Source organism: Monomorium pharaonis, chromosome 9 (genome assembly GCF_013373865.1).
Source record: "Monomorium pharaonis isolate MP-MQ-018 chromosome 9, ASM1337386v2, whole genome shotgun sequence".
In the NCBI taxonomy this organism is placed as follows: Eukaryota; Metazoa; Arthropoda; class Insecta; order Hymenoptera; family Formicidae; genus Monomorium; species Monomorium pharaonis.
This window is the reverse complement of record NC_050475.1, coordinates 2,941,577-2,966,471: the sequence shown is the minus strand read 5'-3', so window position 1 is coordinate 2,966,471 and position 24,895 is coordinate 2,941,577. Positions and strand designations below refer to the sequence as shown.

Below are 24,895 nucleotides of genomic sequence, written 5' to 3'. Positions count from 1 at the left end.
TATTATCGGTCTCATAAATTATTCGTTTACTTTGTCGAGATTAAATTTATAATTTTAATATATTATATTATTAATTTTGTACAATTCAATTTTGTAAAATTATGAAATTTGTATATTTATAATTTTACTTCGTCAATACATTTCTAATATAGTATGCATGAATTTCAACACTATTAAATTATCACAGATTCATAAAATGATATTTCTGAAATGGATTTAACACATGGCGATCTCTCGTGAAAAAGTTTCGGTACCGCGCGGTGAGGAGCAGACACGTTTATTTCGCCGGATACATCGCCGACTTTGGAGTTAATGGCGCGACGAGGAACAGAACGGCCGACAATAACGGTCGGTTTATGTGAAGAGAGCGAATCATAAGTGCGCCTAGGAGGCGCAATAAAAAGGGGGCTCACAACGCGAAAATTGTTCCTTATCGCAAGCGCGCGCGAAGGGTTGTCGCTGGAAGGACGATTCGGAAATGAAGAAGATTAGTGGCGGCTGGAAAGGGAATAACGGAAAGGAGCGGGGAGAGAGACGGGGGGGGGATGACGGTCTGCCGAGTTGAGATCGCAGCCCCGAGCCACCACGGGATTGCGTGGAGCTCAACCTCGAAGAGGAGAGTCGTGCGCTGCGAAGGAGTGGCGGTTACCGATTCAGCCTTATCTGGCTTTTCGATTTCCGTCAATCCCTCTTTTCCCCCGTAATAACCAGCTTCTTCGCCAACCCCGAGAAAATCCTCGCGGCGCCGATTATTCCGCGAGTTTTCGCACAATTAAGGTGGCAATTGCAGCCGGAATTGCAATGGCAAATCGCGCAGGGAAGGGGGGGGGTGAGCAGGTCTCGGCGAATTTCAGCGATTCGCAAGATGTGCAATTGTACAAAGGCATCTTTCTATATAAAAAAGAATCGACATACTACATAGAAAAAAAGCAGGTGTTAAATTAACTCCTATATATTCATATGAACACGTTTATTGTTTCATATATTCGCAACAATATATGATCTTCTCAAAAGAATTAGAAAACTTTGAATTTCAACAATATTATAGTCTCATTTCAATACTATAATTGTTATTTCAAAAATACATTTATTTTGATAATTTTATTCTAAGAAAATTATCATTTTCGATTTGAACATACGGTATTTTTTATCCAACATTTTTTCCTTTCCATTTAAGAAAATTATTCTTAAATAACAATTATTCTTAAATAATCATTTTTTTTATTAAATTACATAAAATCTTAAGATAAATCTTCATTCGAGTAAATTTTTTTTATTTAACTCAATATAATCTTATTTCAAGATTTTTATTTTGAAACTAAAGATATTGTCAAAATAATAATATTCTTTTTTTCTGTGTACATTGATAAAAAGGTGTTGTATAGTCGCAAATATCACATTTTTCTATTAATGTATCAGTTATAAGTGTAGCGTTGTAAATTGGTAAGATTTCACTGAAAAAAATCACTGATATCTGTGGAAATGCAAAGTACGTGTAATTTATATTGAAGATCAGTGAAAGACTCATTGATTCTTAATGAAATATTTTCTAGCTACTTGATTGTGATTCACTGTAAGAGGGCTTATTATACTATAGAGGAAGATCGTTACAGACGTTGCGGTCTAAAATTTTTACTCCTCGTCGCTCAGACCCGCCGTCATTTATGGCGCATTAATTAACGTGACGTTTTCAAACGTGCTCGACGAATATAAAGCGAATATTTTTTTTTTCGCTCAGAGCATAAAGATGTTCTTTCAGCCGCAGTTTCTTTTGATCCTTCCGCGAAATGAGGGTAAAATGTAGCGACGCGATCTGGAAAAATGTCGGTCGAAAGTTCAACGATTAATTTGGCGACGGGGGAGGGGGGGAGGAGGCAGTTGCGAAACGGTAGTTAGCGACTGAAATTTATGGTAATTCGGTTATTTGCGTCATTCGTGATGCCCGATATACCGATCACCGTCACTCGTTCGCCCGCTCGAGGAAAGTTCAGAGTCCGCGTCATTCTCGAATCCCTTATTTGAATTTACAAAATGCGTTTGAGGGAAACTTCCTTCGGGGAAAAGTTACTCGCCGCGCTTCTCTTTTGATGGATCAGGGAAAATTTGTGCGTACAACCGTCGCGGTTTCCGGCACTCTTACTCTTCTTCTCGACGCGGCGGCGGCGGCGGCGGTGGCGGTGGGACTTCCAGCAGAGATTCCGCTTTATCTTCCCCTGACGAACTTCTTGGAATCATACTGAATCCTCTTTCTGTTAGTCTAGGCTTTTAATATCGCAAGAAATCGCAAAGCGACTCCCGTGCAAGAACGTACGTTTTTACAAATCTCTAATCCTATAATTAATATTCGAGATTAATATTTAATTACATAGCATGAAAACATTATAATTAATTCTGCGAAACATTGTAATGAAGGATATCGTATGTAACGTTTGATATGCAATCAATGATTCCTCATTATTTTCATCATGCAAAACTATCACCTTCCGATCTATAAAACAATCGCATTGTTGCTCTTTTGGCGACAAAAGTAATAAAAAATACCATCAGAAAATATGACGGCTCTGCTAAAAAAAATTTAATTTTTAATTCTTTAAAAGTCGCTAGCTTGGCGTTGATTTTTTACTTGTTATTCGCCGCATCGTCTATCCTAACGTATTATTGATTTGCAAACGTAATCTCTTTCGGATGACAGTTTCGGGTGAACGACGCTGTATCGCAGCGGGTACTCTGCCGCAGAATTTTTCTATTTACGAGCGGCGCGTGCAATTCCCGTAAAAGTCTGGGTTTGTTACGATGACGTCGTACGACCCGTCGCGTAATGGCAAAAATTCTAAGCGACCGTCGTGAATCCGCGGACAGTGGCGGCAATGATAACCCCGAAGAAAGGAATGAGATCGCGATCGCATACGTCGTTACCCCTTTAACGATTATCGTTGCTCTTTGAAGAGGGGTTGCTCCTTTTCGTTGTCGTCGTCATTTTGGCCGTTGTCGCGAGAAAGAGAGAGGAAGGAGGAAGAAAGGAAGAAAGAGAGAGAAAGAGAGAGAGAAAGAGAGAAAGAGAAGAGGAGGCGCGGAAAGCCGCAGCTGCGGTCCCGCAGCAGCAGTATTCTCGCGTCGAATGGGGTCCGTAAAAAAGTACAGCAACCCCCGTTTGGCCGATCTTAAAACTCGCGATGTATCTATTACGTCCGCCACAATTTCCGACTAGAAGCTGCGGAAGTTCGGAAAGAAGTTTCCGCGGCTTGCCGGGGCCACTTCGTACGACCCAACTTGGTAATAGTTTTACGACTTTTCGGGCTTACGGGGTCGAGCCCCGGTGCTCGCGTCGAATTAGCGGCCTGGGACCTCCGGGCTCTTTTGAGTCCCGGAGTACCGTGACCCACCGCGAACAAAGCTCATCCAACGTTTTCACGGGGAGGAGGTTGATTGTACGGGGTGTCTCACCGTTTCCATTCTTTTCATCCGTGCTGATACTTTACGATACTTTCTCCTTATATTTATAATTTTCGCGTCGCGAGAACGTAACGAAAGCGAGCGTTGACAGAGCGTTGCTTGGAATCAAATATTTTTGAGGGGTTGTTTTACTCTCATATCTCAAATCGGACTCGTGTATAAAGATACATATCTTTTATAAGTGTTATCTTAAGGCTAAAGACAATCTTGAAATAAGAATCAACTATGAATATCAGCTAGGGAGACTCGAATCGATTCCGGATAGTTGTGACAGGTCTCTTGTAAGTCTATTTTGACGTGCAATCAATAATTTGTCTCATAGGGCGGAAAACTGATTCAATCATTTTGATTCGTCCTGTATGTATAACGTTATCTGCCTGTAAAACATTCAACATGAACGTAAGAAAAATGTTGTAAGAAAAATGTCATAAGAGGAGAACTTCTTACACGAGAAATAAAGACATTCCATTTAGCATGCAAAATATCGACATTTAAATTTGTTACTTTCTTCGGAAAAAAAAGTAATGTAATATAAACGCTTATCTTTTTTTTTTAACATGAATAATTCGATAGTTTCTTCTTTCACAGAGAAATACAAGAGTTATTAGCTTTTAAGCTCACAAGAATCCGTTTTCCGAAGCATTTGTCTTTTGTGACAAAGCATTTTCCTCTCTTGTTCTCGTCTTCAAACGATATAATGATATAATGTGATATAAGAACCTGGAAAGCTTCTCCGACGACGCGATATATTTTCTTGTTCAACGCACTGAATTGGGATTTCCGTATTGATTGCGTCTGTCGCAAAAGGAGCACGAAAACACTAAGCTCCGGATCTCAGCAGCGAAATTGATTATCGACAGGTCCGGCGGGCGATATTGCCGGGCAAAAATCGATTTCCGCGCGCAACGGATACATCAATCATAATCTACTTAGCTCGTGTAGCCTTAATCATCCAAATCGATCCGACAGCATTTATGCACAATAGATGTGCGACCCCCAACTCGACGTACGTACTTAGCGATTGAATTCATTGACTCACGTAACAATCAATAAGCCCTAATTGCTATATCATCTTCGCGTTAATCGTAGAACATCGAAGTTTTTATTACCGACATGTCGCAGACGTAAAGAGAAATATGTTGAGAGAATGTTGAGGGACGAGATAAAAATAATGGGCATCTTTGGAGACAAAAACAATACCGATGCAAGTTCCGATAACTTTTTACTTGTTAATTTTACTTTTACAACAAGGATTATTTCCAATCCGTTACAAGCTAAGGGTCTATAAAAATAAATTAATGATAAATAAACACAAGTCTTCTCGTACGCATTTGTAAAACTTTGCTCATCCATTTTTTTTTTATATTTCCTCAGAGTTTAATATTTTAGAAACCATTCAAACTCTGGTACGCATTCGTGAGGATAAACTTTTGCGACACACCCTAAACATTTCGTTTCGAGTGAACGTGCTTGCAACGTGTAAGGGGGAGTTAACGAGAGGAATAAATAAACCCTCTAAGGGAAGTAGGGAACGCAGGGAGAGACTTCGCGGGCGTGTGGGTGATCGATATAGCCAACAACAGAAACTCTCGAAAAACAAACGTTTTTTTTTTGCTGTTCCAGCGGGTAACAACGTGAACGAGCCACCTATCCTGGAGGCCGGGGGATACCCCACGGGCTTGCCGCTCTCGGAATCGACCAAGGTCGGGACGGAAGTGTTCGTCCTGAAGGGCCACGATCCCGAAGGATCGCCGGTGAAATATGGCATACAACTCACGGACCATTTCGTCGTCAACCCGCGCACCGGTGTCATCACTCTGGCGAAGCCGCTCAATCGCGAGGTAAAACACCGTTCGATTCTGGACGACCGGCAGGTCGTCATCCTTATCGAAGGGCGAACTTCCACGCAAATTGCATGCGGCCCTTATTTGGAGCGACGGGATGCTCGCCCTATCTCTCGCTCGCGGTACTCCAAGCTCACGCTTGCAATATCTTACGCGCGACTTCACTGACGTCGTTTGTCTCTGTGACAGTTTGCTTTTTATACTTGTCTCCTCGTAGATCTTAAACTCCTCTTTCCTCCCTTTCTTTGTTCTCTCTTTTTTCTATCTGGTTATAATATAAAAAGGGGGGGGGGGCGGGAAATTATTAATTCAAGTAAATATTTAAATACTCGTTATTTTTCCATTTCTCCCTTATTTATATCTTTCTAACTTATTTCTTTATGTTTATCATCGATATGTGTTTCTTTTAACTATATCTCAAAGTAAATCACCAAGAGAAAAGTCAGGTTAATTAAGTTCAGCTTCTACATTATATGATAAATGAAAGTAATTAGGGTAATTTAGGTAATGAGGATAATTTAGGTTGTAATGCGGAATTTTTTGGGTTGAATTGAATTCGGGTTGAAACTATAAGCTGATTGCGAAAAATTAAAATTAATCAACCGGAGAGGTTGTGCCGGGAGGCTGATTACGAATTTATTCATCCAAATAATCATCTCTGCTCTTGTTAAATTCATCTTGTTTAAGGGAGTTCCTTGTAGTACATGCTATATTTATGTCACTTATACTACTTATACCACTGTAAAGTAAACAGCATCATGAATACTGCTTATAAGGTTCATGCAACTACTTAAGCGTTAAGAGGACACGCTTGAGTTCGTAGACAGTGTCGTCTTATCTTCAGCACGTCCCGGTATACCTGAGAGAGGTAGGGAACAAGTAATTAGTTACTATCAAACATACTTAGTAGCGGGAGTATAAGGCACCTGCCATTTAATCAAGCTATTGCGCGAAATAGCATGGGATTAATTTAAGAGTGAAAAAATCAAAATATAAAAATTCGCGACGTACTTTAATTTCTTTAATCTCCGCGCATGATTTCGACCGAAATTACTGCGCGGGCAAATGTCGATTCAGCTCGCTTTTTCAGAAGCTTACATACTCACCGAAAATGACCGGAGAATTATTTAAGTCATTAATCCTCTCGGCAAATCAATTATTCGCACATCCTCCGTTTCGTAAAGTCGAAATTTTTTACAACTCTCTTCCCTTCCACCTGTGGCAGCACAGACGTACAAATATTTTACTTTCGACCTAACTGTTCTATAATTGTTGCAAAAAGTTGACTTATTGAGTTACATTGTCATAATCGTAACATGTTTCTTTTATAAAACTGCGACGCGATAATGATTCGACGAACTCGTGTGACCATTTTGGAAACGGCACACATCATTGATTTACAGAAATTTAGATTTAATCAGGACCAATCATATTTCCGAATCATAAATATTAGCGCGAAGCTAATCGCTTCGAATACGCTGTCTGAGTCTCAATCGAATGTAAATCAAATACGCAAACTACTTTTCGTTCGTGTGATTTCGCGGTAATCCGATCTTTATGCGTTCCTACGCTTTCGAAAATAAGCGTATCTTTCTAAATTAGTGTATTTTCACTGATTTGCAGTAGTATACTTATAACTGTGATAATTAGTGAGTATGACTGACTTTTAGTGATTATTACTTCAAAATTAACGTATAATCATTGAAAAATCAGTGTATTTACTTCACTGGTTGACAAGTTATAAGTATACCATTGAAATCGGTGTATTTTCACTGATTGTAAACTTAGAGAATATGTTGCTGTCACTGCACAATTTGCCGCGTGAGGACAGCCAACAGACCCCGATTGACGTTTAATCGTCGCGAGTAATTTTCCCAAGACACATTTTTACCCATTCTTATACGAAATGCCGTATTTTAGGTCGAGGGCCCTAAGATATTGAAGGGTGTATTTTTACAAGGATTGCCATCTGTGACCGCGTCCGCTAAAAATAATCCGTCGCCACGGACTACAAACGATTCTGGATATTTCGCGCGAACCATCTGCTCCGCGCGGCTGGATTCATCTCCGCTGCACCACCACCAGCAGCAGCAGCACTCGATACGGTCGCCATCAATTCGAAATGGGGAGTGTGCCTGTCAACCTCGAGCGCGAAACAAATATCGGAAATTTTCCGAACTTGTCCGCGACGAATTCCCGGCCGCCGCGCGTCCGGCCGCGTCGCAATCGGCCACGTTTGTGTGTGCGCCCGGTGCACTCGGTGTCGGTCAATGCAATTAATGCGATTATGATGTCCCGGGGACATAATGCGACTGCCGCGCGCGCGTGGATTTTCGTACATTGACCCATCTCTCTCTCTCTCTCTTGCGGGCGGATCCTCCATTGATTTAATCTAGCTAAATAGGTTTCAGGACGTATTCGCACGTGGCCGCGCTGATTTCCGAATGCGTGTGTAATGCGCATTAGGCGAGATTCGCCCCACGTCCCTTTCACGATCGAAATTAATAACCGGTTACACGCATACGCGAATCTAATCCCTTTCGCGACAAAGCTACGCACGTACAAACGCTTGACGAAATCTGCTTCGGCGGAATTATCAACGGCAGTAATTAATGCGCGCGTTTTTTGTTTTACGGTTGAGTTTGTTGGGTTTTGAAATACACGAAAAGCCAGAACTTTGTTGGACACGTTTTATCTTCCGTCTTACTACTGTTAAATATTAAATAATATTTTTGTTATTTTTATGCATTTAAGTTAACTCCTCTTATATTTTAGGTATTATGATTGTTCAAAGAGAGACAGGGAAAGACACGGAGAGACAGGGAGAGACCGGGAGAAATCGGGAGAGACAGGGAGAGACAAGGAGAGACAGAGAGAGACAGGGAGAGACAGGAATTCTTAACTCGAGGAATTTATCTTTTTATCTTTCGTGCCGAAACTTATTATTTCAACACAAAACGCGCAGTTGAAAGAACAGCCTTACCTATCGATTCAATCAATTTCTGTGGTTTTTTTTTAAGTAGGCAGTGTCCATATTAACGTATGCACTAAATAATATAAAGAACAAATTTGAGTTAAATCGAATGCTTCTTAAATTACATTGCTTAATTCCTTTTTTTTTTTTTAAGTTAAATTAACGATATATCGAGTAGAATGGTTAAAAATCACTCAAATTTTAGATATAATTCAAATTTGACTGTGTGCACGTGAAGTGAAAATAAAACGCAGTCTCCTCTAAATAGCAACCGATTCATCCTTCTATACGAGTAAAGAACGCGAATTCCTCACGATGGCAGAGTCTCTTTTGTTACGTGCCAACCACTTGTCGCGTGCTGTATCTACCGCCATCGTTAAAGATTCGGCAAACCGACGGCGACTCTCTCGTCTCTCCCATGGGCGTGTCGCACCACTGACGGGTGGAAGCCGTGAAAAATCGGCGGCGATAAAGTTCGGCGCCCGGAGGAAAGTTTTCGGGTCACTGGACCGCGAGCGGGCGATGCGGTAACCGGCGGCCGATCGTAGATACACATTTGAAAGTTTCCGAGTCCCCCGAACGCGTTTCATCCGCAATTTCGCGAACGACATATCACTCCACCGGACTACTCTTCTGGGTCAGGTCAGATCGATTTTGACACGCTCAAACGCGTGAATCTCTGAGCTACCGCGATAGAATTATTCAGCAAGATGGAGGGCTATTTTTTTTCCTATCGCGTACATACATTGAAAAAGAAACTGGTAAAAATAATAGTGCGTTGACATGTTGCTTTTAATTTTTGACTCTTTTTTTTTTAGTCGTTTTGTTTTTCTAATTATTTTATTTTGTACACACATTTTACATTAAATTCAATTTTATTAATATTATCTACATGACATTATCAGTTACAATGTATTATTAATTACACTGTTTTTATTCATAGTTATAATTTATGTATTAATTATATTAATAATATTGTGTTTCAAATTTTGTAATGTCTTATACATATGTTTGATAAACAGGAATATTTCATTAAGATTTGTATGTTTCTCTTTATTTTTTTTTTTTTAAATATGCCATGCAAATAATTTGGATTTTCGTTTTAATAACAAAGAAAATTTGCACTTCTGAATTCGTCTCTCAGCGAAGGGGAAAAATTCGCAAATTGCAGTAGTTCGAGATACCGTACCATTTACGTTTGCGAAGAAAAAATTAGCCGAAGCACGTGCAAAATTCACTTGAAGTTACAACGTGAAAGGATTTCCTGGTTCATTTGAATACGTCTAATTATCTCGAAGAGAAAAAAGAAGGTAAAGGAATGGAAACTGTTTTGTGGAATTGTTCTGTAATTTCTTTTCTAACACAGCGAAAAACTTACCCCCCCCTCCCCGCGGGACAGTTCATTGGGTATTGATCGAATCTAATTATTGTCACGCTTTACAACGGGGGAAAATTACAGGCATTGTATGCGGCAGTCGCCGAAATATTTGCCATCATTATGTACGTACGACTGTACTTGTCGTTGTTTTTGGCAACAATAGATGATTACTTGCTGTTGCGCTGCTAAACGCCAATCGATATTAATGTATTATGTTTCGAGCTGCATCACAAACAATATCGGCAAAATTAAAGAACTATTATATCATACTATACACTATGCATTAATGAAGGAACTTAATAAATGTGTAAATATCGAAGGGCTGCTGTTAGGCTAATAATTATTTGCTCAAAAATAATAAAAAATAATTGTTTTTAATAGATTTTAAGAGGAAAAAAGATATCGAGACAAGAGGCGGGTAAATCGATTATCTAAAATTCGCTCGTTTGATACCAACGTCGGCAACCTTTTTTTTTTTACATCTCGTTCCTATAGTATCGTATTTTCGTTTTTTTGCTTTTGTTTTTTTAGTGTATCGGAACGCGAGTCTTTTGATTGCGGCATCGAAATAACGGGCGCAAAAATCTCGGCATTCGGTTGGGATTAATCGAAACTGTACGCCGAGTACAAAGGCCGCAGAGAAATCGCCAGTTATTTTGATTCCCCTTTAGTTTCTGATGGACAGCGGCGCATACGAAAACAAACGTATCGCTAACGTTGTTTCGCGGAAACAATCGGGGTGAAAAATCGCGACGCTACTACCGCGGCTACCGCTCGAAGGGAAGAGTGGTTCTCTCTTTCTCGTTCGGGTCGCACGACCTGGCCGGTGTCCGATCGTGCGAATTACGCGAATCCTCGCTTCTCGTGAGAAGGGAGGAACGTGATGCGCCCCGTGACAACGCGCGAATACGAACTGAAAGCGATTACCGCGCGTCGCTACGAGCGGATGAATCTCTCTAAGGGTTTTTCACGGCGTTTTCACTTAATTGCAAAAATATCATCCCCGCGCGTGGAATGGGAGCTGCGGATTTTTACACGAATCCGCAATATACAAAATTGCACAAAATACACCACTATTATATTATCCTGTTGCGGCGAGTGTCGTGGAAACTGTGTTATATAGCTCGGTAACTTCACATACGCGGGGCCATAATACGAGGCGGATATTCGCTTCTCACATACTCGCGTGATCGTTAGCCGCGAGTTACCGTATTCTTGTTGAGAGGAGAACTGACGTAACGTAATTGTAACGCATCGTGGGGAAACGGGTAAACGGCGCTCGAGCTTTTGCCAAATCCACCGTAGGTCGCTATTGAAATTATTCCGGTCGATTATAACACGGGATCTCCCGAAATGCCATTAAAATCGAGATGGTATATTTTAAATTTAATTTAATTTTTAATTCAACTTTATTTTATTGTACGTGCAAAATGAAATCTACATTAGGATAAAAGATGAGAAAATAACGAAAATATTCCGCGTGGGCGGAAATCTGTTTTTTTAATATAAAACTAAGTATGAACGACGGAAGATTACTATGCCATGAAATGTGCGCGGGAAGAAGTTATTAGATAATTGGTAGAGATTGATAAGCGATAATCAATTTGATCGCGTTAATTATCCTCTTTATGAGGTCTGGCCGACCAATTAAACGAAGGCTAACGTAAATAACGCTGATAACCCCCGGATAAAGCATGGCTGTGGCCAACTATGTCAACCGTATGCAAATACGCATCGCGACGGTGACGGATCCAGGCCTGCCTGGTTGTTTAACAAAGTTTTATCGCAACGTCACGTGTTATTGTGGCCATTCACAATCGCCATTTCTCTTCCTCCGTGAGGGCGTTTGTCAAACGCTCGAAACGAACGGGCCTGCCTGTACAGGGAGAGCGAAGATAAAGATAACTGTTAATTCGATGTTCGTCGGGGATTGGTCGCTCGCAGTTGTTGATCGTGAGCGATCGGATCGGCAACTCGATTACATCGTGTGGACAGCATGATATTTTCCGATGGCGAAACGTCGACTGAGATCGATCTCGTCGCACCAGCAAATCGAAATTCGAATATCGAAGGAACGTGACTATCCACCGTGAGATATTTCAAATCTAAAACGGGACAGCGTTTTCCAAAGTTCAGAAATTTGCCAGAATATTTCCAATTAAAATCGAATCTGAGATGTTATCTATGACGTCGATTATTATCCAATGTGATTAATTTATTTGTGCTGTGAGTGAAACAAAGTCGACTCTAATCATCTATGTACCAAAAAAAAAAACCAATACACGTGAATGAAAAAAAATCTTGACAAACCTGTAAAATGCATTTAGTAATGATATCATTTAAAATATTTTATTGTTATAAATAAATATAATAATAACAAAATTATAATAATATTAACAAAATATTAATAACATTCGGTAATAATTACATTTCATTATAATTATGTTTAGTTAAAATTATTTTATCAGGCTTTAATAAAATAATTTCAATTAAACGTAACGTAATTGTAACAAAATATTTATAATTATTGTCAAGCGTTGTGTTATTATTATAATATTTGTTCATAGCAATTAAATATTTCAAACAATATTATTACTATGTGTCTCACAAGTTAAGAATTTTTTTCAATATACTGAGATATATACTAATATATTGAGATTGAAAGGTTTATAAACTAAGGCGACTAATATATATATATATATATATATATATATATATATATAAAAGGGAGAAGTGGCATGACGAGTAAATATGGATATTTAATGTAGGTTAAAGCGGTCCTGATGTAACAGAGTCGACTGATTAAGTACCAAGTTATAATTCACGACACGTGCATCGGTTGTTCGTTTTAGGACAAAAATGACATTGTAATTAATTTCGAAATTTGTATTTGCTGGAATTCCATATTTTCGTCCACTTCAAATGTAATAATGAGTAAATGCATTTAAATATATTGACTCTTGCTCTATCAGGTTATCATTAAATATTATTTCTGTCCATCAGTGATATAAAATATTACCGCGTGTGTACCATTACTTTATTCTATATATATTCGCATAAATAAATAAATAAATAGCAAACTGTAGCCTCAAAGTTAAATTTAAAATGAACTTTATTTTAACTAAATTCTAATTTCATATATAGTTGATCAAAATTTGCATAATTTTGAAATGTATTTTTTTTATTACCGAAAACATCGAAAAAATAATCGTGTACTTTTTTTAATTAAACGCCTATGTATACACAGAAGCAATTATAATAATTTAACTCAGAAATAGAAAAATTGCTCAGATTTTTGTTCAATGGAAATGCGAAATAAATCTCGAACCTTCCTACGGACTTGAGTCTAAGTCGAGAAATTAAATTCGTATGTAATTTAATTATTATTCTGGAAAACAAGGAGGAAGGTTGTCGGGTGTCGCTCACTTTCGTCCGAAAAGAAAGAGGGCTGAAATGGAGGCTCTTCTCTTCTCGGCCATAAATTTCGGCGCGTTTATGCAGAGGCGTTCTCCCCGTATAAATGAAAAAGGCGAGCGCGAAAAGAATATGGATGGACTTTCCTATTTCAAGCACGTAGTGATCGTAGCTCTTGACTTTCCAACTAATCCTGAAGCGAAAGAGAGCGCGGATATACGAGTGGCGGCGAGGGGGGAGGGGAGAAGAGCGGGGGGGGGGGGAGAGGGAGGGAGATCGGAAATCGCGAGCTAGAGATTTTCGGGCCGGTGTCAGCCGGTGCAGCGGCTTCATATTCGTTGCCGAAGTGAAAAGTAGCATACGAATGGCGCGCGGCGCCGCGTGTCGCGCTTGTCTTTGATTTTCAGCGACCGGGCATCCAAACTTGAACTGGCATAGCATGTGAGAGAGACGCCGTAAAAACGGAGTTGAATTGCACACCGAAGAAATCTTCCTCTTGAAACATATTCAACTTCAAAAAAAAAAGTGCAAGGAACGTCAAAATTTGATTGAAAATCCATTCCACGTGTCTTTTAAATGCTGACATTTTGCATTTTATTAATTTTATATTATGGGGCCAAAGAAAATTGGGAAAAAATCTAATGAAACTTAAAAGGTGAAATTAATTACTCTCTCTCTGTAGTCTTTGAAATAATGAAAATTGAGCTTGTGCGATTATTCGAATGATTTTCCATTTTACTAGGAGTGAGCTTTGACTCGTATAGCGTGACTCTACGAGATTTAAAGAGTATATTAATATATTAATGTAAGCAGCGGGGAAATTAAACGTGATTAATGTCATTAATAAATCGGGATTTTTAATTTAAATGCTTGTACTCTTACGAATTAGTTTGTGGAACAAAAAGAAACGCAAAGTGGTTATTACCGAGATATAAGGATACCATGCAATTTGTCCTTTGTTCGAAGGAAGCAGCCTGCCAATAATTCGCTGGAGAGAAGCATTATCGAGCATTGTGTATTAAAGCAAAGGAAAAAAGGAAAATCGATATCCTATAATTGGTTTGATATGCGGTCAGTTATTCCGGTAGCGTATAATTTTATCGCCCGCGCGCGCTATTAAGTGTATGATCTAGGTAAAAGCGAAGCAATTTGTTTTAACGTGGGATTTTACGAACAAATTCGTTATCGAAATATAATATACTACGGCTGTGCGAGTTGATTCATATTCGATATGAAATATTCATTCTTCTGTAATTTAGTTATATTCCTACAAGAATTTGCAAAAGAGAGAAAAAACATTTTTTAGAATTGTGGAAAAATCCGCGATGAATGGCCTCGTTTATTGATAGATAAATGTTTTGCATTTGTGACTGTAAAAAATTGCATAGTAAAATAATTATAACCAAGAATATTATTTTTATATAGTAATAATTATTACTATATTATTATTAATAATAACCATATGCTATATTTTATGTTGTATAATTTATAGTACATTTTTCTCACTGTTACACATTACTATAATAAGTACATGGTTATTATTACTAATATTATTGTAATAGCTACTATAAAAATGATATTTCTGACTGTAATTATCTTGCTATATAATTATAGTCGCAAATGCCACACGTTTTTCTACCAGTGTACGTGTACATCCAAACTTAGAGATTTATATTTAATATAGTAGTAGCTATGTAAAATGCCCGATTAAGATTAATGAATGTTCTACTAATATACGAGCAAGCATTCACCCGGATAGGCATAAAAGTCCTCGAGGTAACGTTCGAGCGTAATGTTCAAGCGTTGTTTGAATTCCGTGAGAGATTAACGACCTCCTCGTGCGTCGCATGGCAATATTTTTCTAGCAATCCAACTGCAATTTAATCGTATTCCCATTACGAACTTTTCTGGCTCCAAAGTGGAAGAATGGCTCCTTATCCCCGAAGTCGTTTCGATTCTCGACTCGCGCAAAGTAAGTTCCAGCCGTAGATTACGCCTAGTAATAGCCCGCTTTCTTATTTTCCTTCGTTATCGATGCATTATGCCACCGATTAATGGATACAGCGCGATTCTATTGTGTTCGCCGGAACTATTTTTTTTTTAAAAACGCCGTCGAAAACGTCTCTCGTTAGGAAAATCATTTTCCGATAACGTGTAAATCACAGCTTACCCCTTGGTTATCGTAAAAAGATTATTCGTTCCGAAATGTAATTCCGATTTCGTTACATATTGTATTTGTAATTTCACGCGAATTGGCGTAATTCCAATTACGATTGTCGTATTTTATAATATTTTTCCGCCTTTTCGGTGCACTTTGTTCTTTATACTTTGTAGTTTTATATTCTGCACCTGCCTACAAATGAAAAGTGCAAAAGTTTAAAGGAGAGAGTAATTGAAACTTTTGATGATTCTCTTTCCAGTTTTTGCCGTAACATTGTTCCAATTTTACCGTCGCATTAAAAACGCTCTAAATTCTAATTGCTATGACAATCGGCAATTGAAAGTCTGGTTACGATAACACAGCGAATAAATCGAAATAAATGTTCCGGGGAAACTAATTTTAAACTAATTGACGAAACAAAGTGAGATTTTTCACAAAGATGTTAATTAAAAATGAAATAAAAAAATGAAATTAAGAGTACAGAATATAGAGACAAATGACACACAGTATTCACAGCCATTTCAGAGACATTATCTGCTTGTGCCTCCTTAGAATATCAAAGTTTCGAGCTCGGCGTTGTTACACTCGACCTAATTGCAACTGATATTGTTGAAAATTACTGTTCCAATAGGGAGACTTGTCTCAGAGATTCAAAATAAATTCTATCTATCCACCGTGCCGTCTACATGCCTGGCAATAAAATCGCGCGGTACACGCAATCTCGTCCTTTTCCACTGTGTCTCGTAATAAAATCAGGATTATTCGCAACGAAGTGTGTACTCGACCGGGAAACAATAGATAGCCGATAGAACACACTCCCACGTATCGCGCCGGGGACGGCGGCGGCGAACTCGAACGCGAAATCGTGCCCGTGTGTCGTATAATCGTCCTTTTAGCGGCCAGCCCGATCGTTCAAACGGGGCGACGGATTTATCGAAAAAGTGCCGCACACCTGATATACAATTGCAAGCGACACACCAGCGGCTTGCTGACGAAAGCGCCGCGAGAGACGACCAGAAAGAGGCGGTTCGTTTATGGTCGATGGTCAACTGGCTACCCCGGTGCCGGGCAATAAAAGCACACCGTGCCTGGGCCTTGATGCAGCCGGACGGCCCTTTGTCCGGCAGATTGCAATACGAATTTCCGAGTATTGTTTACAGCTCGCTGCTAGCCGGCCGTTAAATAATTTCATTGCAATAGTATCCGGTGTGTCGCGCTACGCGGCCGAATGACTTGGTATAAATCGAAGCGGGCGCGTACGTCAGTGGAAAAATGTGAGGAAATGCGCTTCTAAAGATACCTTTTGACATATAGAAATGTGTTTTTATCGACCGAACGTTTAAAAAAAAAATTCATTCCGGTCTAGAAACGCTTGGTTTCTGCCATGGGAAGGATTTTATTGCGAAACAGTATTCTTGAAAACGGAACGGAATTGATTTTGTGTCGAAATATAACAGAATAAAGTCTGAAATATTTTGTACTATTACTATTTTTTAGTTTTATATCTCAGTAGAATTTTTATATGTAAAATAAAACAGATAGACGGATTGTTTTATGTAAATAAATCATATGATTCCAGTTTTATAAAACGTAATCTTTACGTAAAACACACTTAGAAAAATCAATTCGAAAATTGATTTTACTATTTTTCTCTTTTTACAACGTATACACAGGACCATACAATTTCTGTTTGAAAATTGTCAACTGCTCTATTTTTTTTTGTCAACTGCTTCGGTTTCAAAATATTTCACTATTTTACGATGAAATTTCTCCTATCTCAAAAACTAAGCGTTTTTAGATTCATGTTTATATAAACTTTTTTAAAATATTTGATTGATTGAGGAATACATCCCCTAGAATATTTAACATTCATTCGTTCACACCTTGTATATCAATATTTCACGATAAACCTGGCGATTCAAATATTTCCGAGGAAGACGATTTCAAGACTGAACTTGCGCGTATAACTGTGTGTGCAAAAATGTACAAATTCTGTTTTTATTACAATTTTTAATGCCATATTTAGTAGAAGTATAGTTTTGCATTTTCGTGACTTGAATTTCGTTTAATTTAAGTTCATTATCTAATTTTCTGCTTTAGACCAATTACTATATTTGTAACATATTGAGAAATCCAATCAAATTAACTTTTCGAAAAATGACAAACGTACATTTAGATTAGACAAAAATTGTTGTAAATATCTGTTTGTTACTTTTTGATTCCAGAGACTATCCAATCATTCTCCGGAATTTTTTTTATAAATAATTACGTCATAAATTATTATTTTTTCGCCATTTATTTAGTGAAATTATCTTGGCATTAAATTGTCTTGAATATATTCGTTTCTTATAAAATTTGAAAGCCATGTATTTCTATAGGCTTTAGAAAAAAAACGTCAGCCTGATTATTTCTGTAGTTGACAGAACAATATGCAAGAATGCGGCATAAAAAAGAATTGATTTTCTTTCGCACGTGTGTTATGGAGAACAGAATGAGAAGACACGCGTTAATTGGAGTCGGTTGATCGAGGACTGTCTTAAAAGTGAATTATTATGGGTGCAGCGCGAGCACGTCGATCAAATGTCTCCGCCAGAAAAATTGCGTCCAGCGTAATATCGACAAACGAGTAATTAATTGCATCTCGGTTTAGTTACCGCGCGTTTCTCGAGCGACTTACTCGACTACGAAACACTGCAAGTTTAAAAAAAAAATACAGAATGAAATTCCGCGAGAATTCGCAAGCCCATGTCAGCGGGGGTTCCAAGGAATATTAATCTTCGTACTTGAGCCAAAAATATTTTCGCTCTTCGGCAACACAATTTAAAATTTATATTTTATCTGCAACGATTCGTACTTTTCCTGTTGTTTATTCTATGAAATGTTTAATGATAAATCGTGAACGTGGCACAAAATCGCACAGACCGCACTAAGCGCCATCAAAATTCTGCCACGTGCGCGGAACGGTTTCGCCTTCTCCATGTGCAATTTCTTAGCTGCAACGAATACAGGCGCATTTACCTCAATTCCCCTTACGACTCGCCGTTGATACCCTCGTCATTATTTACAGCGACGCGAAGGCTGCTTACAGCGGTGGAGAGAGCACGTGTAACTTTACGAGAGCATTTGCAGCGCGCCGACGACAAACAGTAGTCGCGCGGCACACATCGGCAGTCGGTTGCATACGTTACATATAGATGTGTGTGCTTTGCACCGCGTACTACGTGCTGCCCTGCAAATGCACCCTCGTTAGAGATGCGCGATACCGCTGCGAGCGAGCGAGCGAGCGAGCGACCGGCCGGCTATCGCTGCCGTCTATCTTTTACTTCACACCTGTTCGGCGTGACCCAAATCCGCGAACAAAAATTCCCTTCGATTCCTCTTATCCCCCCGAGAGATAGAGATAACCGAGCCCAGCTTACTCGTGTATCCTATCACTTTGCTATCGTTTCACATTTCTCCCTCTCTCCCTCCCTCTTATTTCTTTCTCTTTCTTCTTCGCTTCTCCGTATCGGCCAGGTGTAAGACCGTTTAGCGTCTATCGTCGTACCACGAATTACACGCGCGAGTGTATCCACGATTTTTCTGCTCACCCCGAAAAATTCGCAATATCACGCCTCCGAGGGAAACAACGGCAGCACCGCACGCGATCGCCGGCGTCGTCGTCATTCCTAATGCGACCGGTCGTCAGGTGTTGTCAAGCTTCGACTTATCGCACCCCTTCTCCCCCCCCCCCGCGACACGGCATTGTTGCCCTTCCAAGTAGGTATGCTATGCACACCCTGTCCAAAAATGAAAAAAGGGAAAAATATCTTCGCAGACACTCTTTTCTCCGCGTGTAGCTTTATCGCCGACCCTCGGGCGGTCCCTTTCTCCTTCTTGCAAAAGTATCGCTGGCTTTTCTTCCCTGCCGGAAGTAGCGCGGTCACGCGACCGTGCGCCCCCCGTCTCTCGTCACGATTCTCCCCTTTACGCCCGCGCCAGATAATTCTCCCGGTATTCTTGGGCTTCCTGTCGACTGCAGACCCGGGGCGCTACTTTCGGAGGAACGTACACACACATACACACACACAATGGCTTTCGCCACCCCCTGCCGTGGGGAGGGAAGAGAAGGACCACCACCTCGTCCTCGCGGGCGTCGTGTATCGCGGGTACGTGCGCGGAATCACGATTCCTCGGACAAAAGGGTGCACGTGGGCCGTCGCGGTCCTCCCTCTTGCCGGTTTTATTTCGCCGGTGCAGCCGACATGCCCGCGATACGAATTGCCGCTCAGATAGTCGACAACGCCGAACCACGTCACGGCATTTTGCTAAAAATTCCCCGATCTGAAACCGACACCACCATGCAATCTCCTCGCGGCGTTTTAATGGAGAAGAGACACTTTTTCTGTCTTTCCCTCGCGCAAGTCCGTAGTACGGCATTAGCTTCAGCGTAATCGAACGAGAAACGCGTACCTGAAATTAATTGTTTTTAAGTTTTGTTGTCGGCCGCGTAGGCCAATTTCTTTTTTGGTATCGATCGAGTTTCTTTTAATTCGCCTGTTCGCTCTATTAATTCGCCCTGCAATTATATTGTCGCGGTATCAATCTTCCGTTTTACTTTAATCCTACGGCAAAATCAAAACTAATTCAAGAAGAAAGAAACTTGATAAATGTAAGGCAATTCTACGGCTAATTGCAAGATGAACGTGCTTCCTCATCCTGGACACGCAATTTTATCGCGTCTCGGTTTTTACAAAGTTTTGTGCGCTCTCTCTCTCTCTCTCTCTCTCTTTCTCTTTCTCTTTCTCTCTCTCTCTCTGTCTCTCTCGTGATGAACATTAGAGGCAATCGTGCTCGTGTGTCACGAAACTCATGGAGCGAGATCACCATCGGCCGGCGGGCGAGACGCGGCGTAAACGTGATACGCGCTCGTTAGCCGGCAGTTACATCGTCGCGGAGGGAACGTGCGAAATAAAAATCGCAGCTCAGCGATTTCAGCTCGCGACCTGTTAGAGCGCGTAACGAGTGCGATCCCTGCGTATTCCCCGGGATTCGACGACCCCCGGACATCGTGCATCCGTTTTAGTCCTCCCTTGTGAAACTGTAATACTGGACAATATTAAATTGGCCAGTGATTATTACTCATTTCGTGTATTAAAAGTACTAACAACAGTGCTTCCAATACTTAAAAATAAGTATTAATTATTAATCAATTAAATGCTATTTAGTATTACGTTTTTATAAAGGCGAGCAATTACAATTAGAGAACGCATGTAGGACCGAAAGGAAGAAACTTTTGATTCGCGCGGAATTAAATTTGAATTAGCGACGAGGAGAGAGACTGGAGCGGAAGGGGTAAGCTACGTCTCGTCGCATTCGCGTGCACCTTCCCACGTCGTGGAAAACGCGTTGTAACGTGTGCGTGCCGTCAGTCCCAATTATCGTGTGAATTCACGCTCTTATCGATGCGCGTAGGAAGGTGCACACACTCACGCGCGCTCACGTGCACATGCACGTGTACACACGCGTTTGATTTTGCATAAAGCCTCGGCGCGTTCGGGGCTCCTGCATTGTGACGTCGCGATATATTCGGCGAATAATTGGCGGTAATTGCGTGAGTAATTGGACGAAGGGAATTTTTCAAAGGCGCAATTTTTTTGGCGTCGGCGAATCCGTTTAGCTTCCTTTTGAGAAGGGACGTTGCCTACGTATCGTCGAAAATAAATTAATGTTACGCAAAACGTTCGTTATTCGATCTTTATTTCGTTAAACGCTTGTTTTCCGTTTTTTTGGGAGGGAGGAGGGTGGCAATTAATTTTTATGCAAAATCACAGAGAATGTCGCGGACAAGCAATTAACGGTAATTGTCTTCATAATTTTGTGAGTGGGAACTTTTGAGGAGCGTAATTTTATTATATAAACGTGAGCCGTGAAAATCGTGCATTGTAACGCAATCAAACGCGGTTTAATTTTCGTGCAATAATGCGAATGAAATTTCTAGAAAGAGCGATATTATATTAGCTCCTCGCTGAACTTTTATATATATTTTTTTTTATTATGAATTTTTTATCGAAAATAAATTATTAATAAATGATAACTGCGTTTTCTGTTCGATATTCTGACTTTTCAGGATAGGCAGACAACTTTTTATGTAGTATTTTTTCTTTAAATTGCTTTAATTTTTCTTATCTCTGACGCTCGTGTTATCTATTCAATAGCATTGTAAAAATGACAAACGTTTAAAGGATATCATATATTTTTGTCGAGCTTCAAATAAATTATTAAACGAAAAAGTTATGTGGACAAGAGACAGTTATTTTTGCATAAATTCGTTCCATACCGATGCTATATTGCAAATAATTTTATTATGACAAACATTGTGAATCGTATTTACAGTATCATATTTACGATTTCAAATAGACTACCATTTGTCGAATTTAACTGAAACTTTATTTTCATCAGTCATCGTATTTTTGCTTTCCGACTAAAACGTGTCAAAAAGCGTGACGTTGAATTCAATGAAATATTCAAACAGTACATCTACACTGAGTATATTGATTCTAAATACATGTGCAGTACCATTGCACAGTCGCTTTTTTTTTGTAATTTTGCAATAATGTTCTCCGGATCACGTAATCGCCGGCGGAAAATTCGTGAAAGAATGCAGCCTCTCGGGCGTACAAACGCGATTGCATTGCATTTGAACGTAAAATTCCTTCCCATTTAATTCGAATAAATAATCGATGGTGGCGCGGAATTCACACGGGAAAATGAATGAAGGGCCGGCAGAGGAGGGGAGGCGGATGAAGAGGGTGCGAAAAGTTAGGACGCGCTTTTCACACACAGACACACCCATACACACAGAGAGAGAGAGAGAGGCGAGCTGCATTCCGCCGATGGCGTAATGACGGAATTGTCGTCATGTCAAACACTCTGCTACGAGTACCTCACGCTCGTTTCATTTTGCATTCGGCGACGCGCGTTCGCCGCGCCCTGCATGCGCGTGCAGATTAAAATTCCGATAGCGAAACGCGACAGGGCACACACCGTCGGGGCCGTTGGCAAAATAGAAAGTCGCCTGCATTAAACAACGCGCGTGCCGAGCCGGCTTTCATCGAATTAAATTTTTGACGAATCGTAAACGACGCGCAAGCGGAACGCATCTTCGCTCTCGTTTTGCAATCGCAAAGGGATCGTAGGAAATTGTGAAGATCTTGTGAGAGACAGCGAGGCAAAAGTATATTGAGAGAAAAAAAGCTGTTAATTTGATTACATTTTTCAACTTAATTAAATTTCTCTAGTTCAAATATTCACGGTATTTTAGTTAAATATATAAATACTTGAATTAAAACTTAAATATTTCATGTACATAAATTACATGCATAAATACTTGTATTGAAGAAATGTAATCAGGTTAAATGATTTAGTTATCAACTTTCTTTAATGTTACTCATACACCTATTTCAAAAATATACCAGAAAAAACATCCTTACAGAATACAATGATGCAAATAGAATAAAATGCTTAGCTAGAAGTTTTCCTGTATTACAACAGTCGAAAACTAGAGTTCATGAAGATTTAATCATGAAACCTGCAACGATAACGATGCAATTGCTGTAAATGAAAATCTACAAGAACGTTGATCCGATTACGTGCACGCGTCTCGTTGCTGTATGCGCACCACATTCGCAGATATTGCCATCGATCCAGATCAATTTATATACGGCGGCACTGCGGTGGGATAATGCCATTAATGCCGAATAATCGACGAGCGTGTTACGTTATAAGCGGGTCATTCTCGGGAGCTCATGCCGTGGACGTTGAGTACCGATTTAGCCTCTCTCAATAATCTCACTTGTAAGTATTTGTAGGTTCCCGAAGATAGATATACGTTTATGAAAGGAATTTTTGCGAGGTATATTTTTTTACTGGCGGTACGTTGAAACTTTCTACATAGGAATAAATAGTGTTAACAAGTTTTTAATTATTTTTTAACTTAAATTTTCTTCGTACTTTTGCATGCTAATAATATTTTACATCTTACATTTCAGTTAATTAGATTATTTTACATTGTAAATTCTTATAAAAATTCCACAATTTTAACTCTGTGCATCCGGTTCTCGGGACATTTACGTTACTATGAAATTCTTTTATTGCTACACTAGTACCGATGCAGAATCATGGAGCCTCTTCTGTACAAACCTACACACCTACAAAAAAAGGAGGGCAACACGCACGAGGAAAATATATTTTTACTATTTTTGCAATAAAAGCTTTTTCTGAAAATGAACGATCCCCATGTTAGCGCGCGAAAAAGAGCAAAACGCGCCGCAGCCGCAAACTTATCTGCGAGCTTCGAAACTCGCGGACGCGCAGTTCGCGCTCGTTCGCCCTCTTTTTTTCGCAACAAATAATAAGATCGCGTATCAGCCGCGCGCGTAGTAATTCATCGGGCGCGACGGCGACCCGCGTTTTTTTCCCTCTCTTTTCCCTTTTCCGGCGGGTGTTTTTTTTTTTTTTTTTGCGTTCTCCAGATAAGCTCCCACAGAGCGAAGACCCCATCGCCGAGCGTTTGTCATGTCGCACGCAAGCCGTACGAAGTGCGCCGTCGAGTTATTCGATTTTTGTCGGTCATTTAGCCGCGCGAATGCATCCCGCGTTCGCGAATCCCGTGCCGCGGTTTCGCCGCGAGACGCGCACACAGATGCGCGTGAATTATAGTTTTAATATCGCAAATGAGGAATGATCGCTAACGCGCGCGAGCGAAACGACGTGGAACGACCAAGGTTCCATTCGTCTTCAATTGATGCAGCTGTGTATATACGACCACCACCACCGTCGTCGGAGCGATTAAATCTCGTTTCCGGCGAGATTATTCATTCCGCGGGACAAATCGCAGCAGCTAATGCCCCAGCGAGAACAAACCATAATTAGAAGATCGCGATTGTAAAAAAGTTTGCCCGTCCCTTACTCGTCTCTCTCTCTCTCTCTCTTTCTCTCTTTTTTCGTTGCAAAACGGAAATGTACTTTCGCTCGCTCGTCTGTCTTTCGCCAAAGCTTCGGAAGTTGTTCAAAGGCACGCGAAGATACGGAGGATGGCAAACGGAATGGAAACAGGCAACTTTGCCGACGTCCAGCCATTTCAATTACCCGCTTCCCGTTCCACACCCGTGTCTATCTCGTCGATGCGGTTACTTTCTGCAGCGCGAGCCATTGTATCAATCACATCATCCCCTTAATGCATCATCGCAACGCTCGATGCACGGCAAATATTGGATATGCGAAGTGACAGACATTTCTCGGATACGTTTCTCGTTATTTTAACGAAAAAAATTGAGATTGTAACTTCGGCAGAAATTATTCTAAAAGGTAGATTAGCGAATATTCTCAATTTTTATAAGGATGCATAAATAAGATGGAATTTTACGCACTGAGAGAATTACTTATCAAAATAAATGAAAGTCAGTCGTCTAAAAAAATACACGCAGTTTTGTAAAAAGAAAAACCACTTTAAAGGGGAAAAGTGTTAAAAGCTGTTTGTCTTTGGTCTCGCGCAATTATCAGCGGGAGACGGAAATGCAGCGACCTAGTTGTTCGTGACACGTTCGCCGGAAATGTCGATAGTTCAAACGGCGAAACGAATGCCGTCGTAGCGTGCGATTATCAGCGTAGTTCGGGAAACAGGATTTTTC

General features: G+C 40.1%; 1 protein-coding gene across 1 annotated transcript in view; it reads left to right on the top strand.

Annotated features, from left to right (window-relative positions):
• The window catches only part of LOC105838345 (cadherin-87A), a 191,554-nt gene that overhangs the window by 144,404 nt on the left and 22,255 nt on the right, over window positions 1-24,895 (top strand). Inside the window, exon 4 of the mRNA XM_036291624.1 lies at window positions 5,077-5,294. Within this exon, the coding sequence (XP_036147517.1) occupies window positions 5,077-5,294 (218 nt within the window). The remainder of the gene's footprint in view (window positions 1-5,076; window positions 5,295-24,895) is intronic.